At 40.2% G+C, this 7,086-nt stretch overlaps 1 protein-coding gene across 1 annotated transcript in view; it reads right to left on the bottom strand.

Moving 5' to 3' along the window:
* LOC107549895 (sacsin-like) overlaps nucleotides 1-4,130 on the bottom strand; it is a 20,116-nt gene extending 15,986 nt beyond the window's left edge. Inside the window, exons 1-4 of the mRNA XM_016231081.1 lie at nucleotides 4,000-4,130; nucleotides 2,229-2,316; nucleotides 1,998-2,109; nucleotides 1,139-1,285 (exon numbers count right to left, since the gene is read on the bottom strand). Coding sequence (XP_016086567.1) covers nucleotides 1,139-1,285; nucleotides 1,998-2,109; nucleotides 2,229-2,316; nucleotides 4,000-4,130 — 478 coding nt within the window. The remainder of the gene's footprint in view (nucleotides 1-1,138; nucleotides 1,286-1,997; nucleotides 2,110-2,228; nucleotides 2,317-3,999) is intronic.
* Between the last annotated feature and the right edge of the window lie 2,956 nt (nucleotides 4,131-7,086).

Consider the following 7,086-nt stretch of genomic DNA (forward strand, 5'->3'; position numbering starts at 1 on the left):
TTTTGTGCTGAACACAATATAAATGCAGTCGATGCCTTCATTAAGGATGTGAATTGTTTTTGTCAAGAGAACATCATTATTTATATTCAAGAAAAGTCCTCCCCAGCCTACTGTCACTTTGGAATCGGAGACATACTGAACTGACACAAACTAGAGCTCATAATTATGAACTAATTCAATCACTTCCTAATTATTAACATTTTTAAATGTATTATTTGTATTATTAGTCTATGTTTAAGTTTGAGCATCCATCCTTTGGTAAGAGTAGTAGTCACAATTTCAACCTGTAGCCGACTTATTTGGGGGATATCATATTCATAAATTAGTTTCCACAAAGAACCCAATTGTTCACTTTTAAGACGTTACTGTTGTGATTAGTAATTAATGACTTATTCTTTATTAACTGGTCATAGTTCGCAAGTAGTTCTCAATGAGGATATTTTTATTTAGTAATTATCAAATATCTAATAAGGAACTACCTTTGTCCTAAATTTGCTACTACTTACTGCTTAGTTAATCTTGCTTCTCTATTAATTAATAGTATTAAGTTAAGTGTTAATGTAGTACTACCTACCTGCATAGTTACTTGTTAACAACAGACCATTATTTTAAAGTGTTACCCATTATTTTTGTATCTGCGAGGCGTCCATTACACATTTTCCCTGTGTGTTAATGTCCGTAATTATGACTGTCGAATGTCTGACTACTTGACTCTTGTAATGTATTTTGCATTACAATTGTATTTAGCATTGTAATGTATTTTGCCCCGCCCCCAAACATATGATTAGACTATCAGTTGACTATCGGCAAGATTCGAAAATTCCGATTCAACTTTGTAAATCCTTAGTCGGGGACACCCCTGAACACTATAATTAGGGATGCACCAATTTTAAAATTCTGGCCAATGCAGTAAGTCGATATTACATTATTCTTTATTGTATAAACAAATTTTTAATTTATAAACAAATGTTTAATTAATTATTAGCTTAGGTTACATAATGTGAAATATAATTTAAAAATGACATATTGCGATGTTGAAACTACGTGAATCAATATTGTAGGATTTCTAATCAACAGGCACTAGAATACCCAAAACATTGTATATGCCCATCTGGTAATGTAGTAGCCTATATATTACCTGTAATATGATAAACAGAGTTGAAACCGATCCCAAATCTCCCAACTTTCGTTGGGTCATCCTGCTTGATGCTTCTGCCAACTCTCTGAATACCCTCCCAGTCTTCCTCTGTAAAGGCTGCATCATTGAAAGCATAGAGAGCAGGTCCTGCCAGATCAAAGTTATAGATGGCTGATCATACAAAAATGATTGAACAAAAAAACTGTAAAATTTAGTCTTTTGCATAGAATAGTAAAGAATGTCAGTATTAGTCCTAGCAGATAAAAAATAATCATGTCTCTCATATTTTACTGTGTGCACATTTCCAGCCTGTTTAATTTTAGGATCAAACTGTGATTTTGACCTGGTTTTTGGATATCTTAGATATAAAAGTTTGAGAAGAGTGGTGACTAGTGTTTTGTCAAAAGAGAAGCACAGATTTCAGTTATTACTGAGAAAGTGTCTAAAAGTTTGATTTAGTATAAAAGGTAACGCTTTAGAACAGGGAACACTATTCGCTATTAACTAGTTGCTTAATACCATGCATATTACTAGAATTTTGGCTGTTTACTAGTATTTAAAAAGCACATATTAATGCTTTATTCTGCACAACCATATTCTAGAGCTCTTCACCCGATCCCATGCCTAAACTTAACTACTACAACAACTACCTTACTTACCATCAGTAAGCAGCAAATTAGGAGTTTTATTGAGAGAAAGCTCTTAATAATGAATATGTGTTCCCTAATCTAAAGAGTTACAGTATAAAAACTGAACTCAAAACTCCTTCCCATTTATAAAACAGAAGATAGGCTGCAAAACACCTGAAATCCTCATGGCTGCGACCTATTAATGAGAAAAGTGTTTACGACAAAAATACCTTGATATTTTCCAAGCTCTTCAGTCCACAGGCTGTGAGTCTCATAATGTCTCTCATCATGAATAAACACCACAGTTGAAGCTCTTGCATCGTCTGCATTCTGTATCAGCTCCTGATATTTTATAGAATAATTAGTATCGTTTGATACAGTGATATATAAGATGCATACCATTTTGACAATTAATATGTATATGCAATACGTAAAGTTTTTGTTTTGTTTTGTTTACCTACCTTTAATATTTGTCCCCCATCTGGGTACCTTCTCAAAATTTCCTTCAAGTAATCAATGAATGGTGGCGATGTAGCACCAAATTTATTTCTACATTGAACAAAGTAAAGTTTATCACAAACTGTACAAAACATACAAATCAAATTTAAGATTCACTGTGTAATAGATAAAGTACAAAATTAGCTTAATTAATGCTAGAGTTAAGTGTTAGTATGCTTGGGATTATCTGTAAAATATCCCAGATAACACACATATGTCTACAAGATGTCTGTTAAAGATCTCTTCATCTGGAAAGCATCTGCTATGTACAAACATTTTTAAGTTGTCAGTTTTACATACATTCTAAATCATAAACATCTTAAAGACATTTTATAAATGTCTATTTGACATCCATCAGGAAAAGTCCTACAGACGTATTGCCAATGAGCAAACACTAAAATATATATACGTCTTCCAGATGTAAACACGAATTTAGATTCATAGTTATCGCTGTGACATTCATGCCGTTTCGAGAATGAATCTGTGAGTGAATGTATTCAAATTATAGCCTAGAAAGCATTTCCCTTATAGACCTTATGTAGCCCCACCCTTTTATGTAGCCCCACCCCAGTCCTCGCATCTCCCCGCTCTGCATATTTTGCATGTCTCTCTTAGTTAACACACCTGATTCAGATAACCAGCTCTTTAGAAGAGAGCTACGTGCATGAACTGTGTTCCGATTGATATGATCCCTACACAGTGTTCATTGCTCCCTACTCCCTGAGCATGGGAAATCCGTTGAAGTTTTCTTCACTTCGGAACATTTAGTCATGGATATTTGTTTTTGTTTGTTTGTTTATTTGACAAAAAAGTAGTGAATACACTCTATTCGTCAAGGATAACACAATAAAGTTTAAAACAAAACTTATTTCCATTGTGGTCCTTGATGTAAAGCACAAACTTCACTCCCGGTAACAGGTACACTGGTACTGCATTATAAATACAAAAATTACAATAAAATTCCACATCTACAAAATTGTACAGTCACAAATAACCACGTATATAATGCAAATTCATCAACAAAACAACCCACTTAAGAACAAACTTTTAGCTTTTAAACTAAAACTAACCATATTCGAAATACCTTTAATGTCCAGAGGTAACTTATTCCACAAAAGTGCCCCAGAATATCTAAAAGACCTACGACCATACATAGTATTAAAACGACAATGTAATATCCATGAGACTTTGCCTAGTTTTATAACAATGTTGCTCATTTACCCTAGGAAAAAATACATTAAAATATGAATAGATATGCATACAAGATATGCGCTGCGCAGCATCTTCACACACAGACGAAACTTACTAGAGAAGTGTGAGTGTGACATAATATACCTCTGTAAATAAATACAATTTAAATTCACGACTCGCACACTTTAATGCCCTTTGAATCAAACATATACGCTCGCTTCGAACTGGAATCATGGCGGAATATCCGGTGATGTCTACTTACGGTCGAATAGAACAAACGTCTGAAGTGATAAGAGATACACACAAAATGTGCAGAGCGAGGAGGCGCGAGGACAGGAATTTAAAACAGCTGGTCTATAGTCACAGAAGTGCTCTCACATGTCTTAGTTCACCACGATCTCACGTTCCATTATAATCAGTGAAGCTCTCTACTGCACAATTAATCTCTTATTTACATCATATCGACACCCTGCAAACATGTCCTTGTGGGGCCCATGCTGGCTTTTTGCAGTCACAGTGGGCTAGGGCCAGCCCACACTAAACCTAAACAGGCCCAGTGTGGGCTTGCCCAGGTGAGGCCCACAGTTTGGGCTCACTGCAGGCTCTCTGTGAGCAAGCCGCACTAGTGTACTGTCCACATTAATCCCATGATGGCCCAGTGTGGGCCGGCCCATTCGGGCCCAGAGCAAATTTTGTACCTTTGGGCCCATGCAGGTTTTGTGTAGGCAGTCCTGTAATGCAACTAGGAGAATACAAACAATATTGACTGGCCATTCTTTAGCCACTCAATTGAACTGGAATGGCTCAAACCAAAAGAGACCTTTTCAGAACCTGTTGTTTCATATAGGCCAGGGATCCTCAAATCTGACTCACGAGATCTACTTTCCTGCAGAGTTTAGTTCTAACCTTAATCAAACACACCCGAGCATGTCTTCAGGATCATTAGAGAATCACAGGTGGGTGAGTTTGATCGAAGTTAAAGCTAAACTCTGCAAGAAAGTGGATATCATGAGTCATATTTGAGGTGTAACAGACATGAGCCTGTTAATAAGAATTTTGTGGGCAGTTTTCTTCCTTACCACTAGGGGTGCTAGGGTGTTTTAGGTTTCCTTAAGTAAAGCCATGTGGGTAGAGGGAGTTAGCAATAGCAAGCAGTAGTAGCCAGCAATGGCTCACCTGCTGAAGACATTGTGCTGTGTCCTGGTTGGGAAATGTGTAATTACAAGCCCAGCTAAAGTAAGGTGACCAGACGTGCCACTTCCAAGGGATGATAGGCTCAGCTCAAACAACCAACACCTGTTTATTTTAGGCAATTCATAAATCCTGTGCAGAATGTGTCCCCGGGAATTGGCATCTCTGTTCACCTTATTTTAGAAATACTCTTTATTGGTGAGGTTACCACATCATGGTTCAGTTTGAATATGGATTTAAAGTTATTTTTGTTGTGAAACCATAGTCTGGACTATTTTTGACTGTTCCTGGTTTGAAAGAGTCTGGTGTTTGAGAGCTGTGGCATGTTTTCATTACAAGAGATTTTGGATTATTCATTTGCTATCAGCCAACTTCATCTATGGACAGTGCACTGACATTGATGTACTACAGATATGACGTTCGCACACATCAGCTTTCACATGACAAAATCCTACAACCTAAATTTCCTTTTTTGGTTTCTTTTTTTTTTTTTGTACTTTTGTGTATTTGCATTTTTTTGCTATATGTAGCTGTATTAACATGAATTGAATGTTTTCTATTTTGTATTTAATAAATCTATTGATTTGAAATCCCTTTGACTACTGTACATTTTTGACAATATAGACATTAGTTATGTGGTGACTGCATCCATTTCAGATGTATAATAACTGTTTTTCCCAAAGACTGAAGTTATAGAAGCTGAAAAGTATTTGAAGTGAAACAGATGTATTGTTGTAGATCAGGGGTGCACAACCCTGTTCCCCTTCAGGAACTCGAGCTGCATCGCAAAATGCTTTGGGAACGCTCCTCTGTTCCCATGCTCTGAAACACGTGTGTAATCCTTCCGAGGGAATCCCGGGTGACGTCACCGGCGGGGATGACGTAGGGACCAGGAAGTATAAAAGCACATGCGGTGGAGACAGCGGCAGCATCTGTTGTTCAATAAGCACTCTGTGTGTGTTACGTCTTATTTATTGTTGTACATCAAAAACATATCATGGCAAAGTCTGGCAATGATGTTGCGTCTGACAAGCAGCGTTTCAGGCTGTGTGTTCCTCCCTGCTCTCGTTTCAACACGGGTGGGGATACACAGTTTGTGCGTTGCTTGTTTGGGAGCGGAGCACGCTCAGTCAGCTCTCGAGGGAGCTGACTGTCTGCATTGTGTTTGCCTCTCGATGCGGACGCTCCGCTCCCGGAGAGCACTCTTTGAGGAGGGTACTCTCGCCAGCGTTCCCCGCGGTTCGGGTCCCGCCTCTTCCGAGGCAGAGCGGCGCCTTAAATCGTGGGGCTCGCAGACGGATCTGGCAGAGAGAATGGAGACGGGCACGTCCTTTTCTTCTTCTTCGCCTGCCAGATCTAGTGCTCAATCCCAGGGGACGGAAGCACGTTCTGAAATGGTTTCTTCCACCCTGGGAGAGGGCTCGACGCTCATGTTGTCTTCCTCTGAGGAGGGAGGTGACGTGAGCACCGAACGAGACGAGTCTGTGGACTTTCCACCACAGTCTGTCTTGTTTGAGGAGCTGTTGGAGGTGGTGACAAGAGCTGTGGCTAAATTAAATATTGACTGGTCAGCAGAAAAAGAGCATCAGGGAGCATCCAAAAAGCAAGCTCGATGAACGCTTCCTGTGCCCAAAGTCTCCGCCTCTGCGCCGGGGTCTGCCGTTTTTTCTCGATCTGCACACTGAGGTGTCTAGATCGTGGAATAAGCCATATTCGGCCCACCTCTTCAGTCCCGATGTGTCTCACTATTCTAGTGTGTTAGGGCTGAATGAGTGCAGTTATGGGAAGATTCCTCGGGTTGAGGATATGCTTGCGGGTTATCTTTCTTCTGGTGGTGCATCTTCCTTTAAGGCCCCGGTATTACCCACCAAGCCACTTAGGACTTTTTCGGCTTTGGTGGGTAAGGCGTACACGGTGGTGGGTCAGGCTGCAGGTTGCTTGCACACTATGGCGGTGTTGCAGGCATACCAGGCTGACCTGCTGAAAGAGAGGGATGAGGGAGAAGATATAAAAAATGATGATTCACTGAACTGCGTAGAGCCACAGATTTGCTGCGTAGAGCCACCAATGAGACTGCCAGAGCTATTGAGCGGTCTATGGCAGCCCTGGTGGCCACAGGGAGACATTTGTGGCTGACCCTGTCTCAGATCAATGATAAAGACAGGGTATTTCTCCTGGATGCCCCATTATCGCCTTCTGGCCTGTTCGGCGACACTGTAAACATAGTCGTCGACAGGTTCTAGGAGGCTAAGAAACAAGAGGCGGCGTTTCAGTGTTTTCTCCCTCGCTGCTCTCATGGGGCTGATAGGCGAGATCAGCCCCATCTGTGTACCAGCTCCTCACATCGAGAAGTCCGAAAACGGAGCGAACCTCCACAAAGAGAAAGGCAGGAGGGGGGGGGCGGCACTCCAGGTTGAAATCGTCTAAGGAGATGACTGG

This window comes from Sinocyclocheilus grahami, unplaced genomic scaffold, assembly GCF_001515645.1.
Source record: "Sinocyclocheilus grahami isolate Dianchi unplaced genomic scaffold, SAMN03320097.WGS_v1.1 scaffold383.1, whole genome shotgun sequence".
Classification (NCBI taxonomy): domain Eukaryota; kingdom Metazoa; phylum Chordata; class Actinopteri; order Cypriniformes; family Cyprinidae; genus Sinocyclocheilus; species Sinocyclocheilus grahami.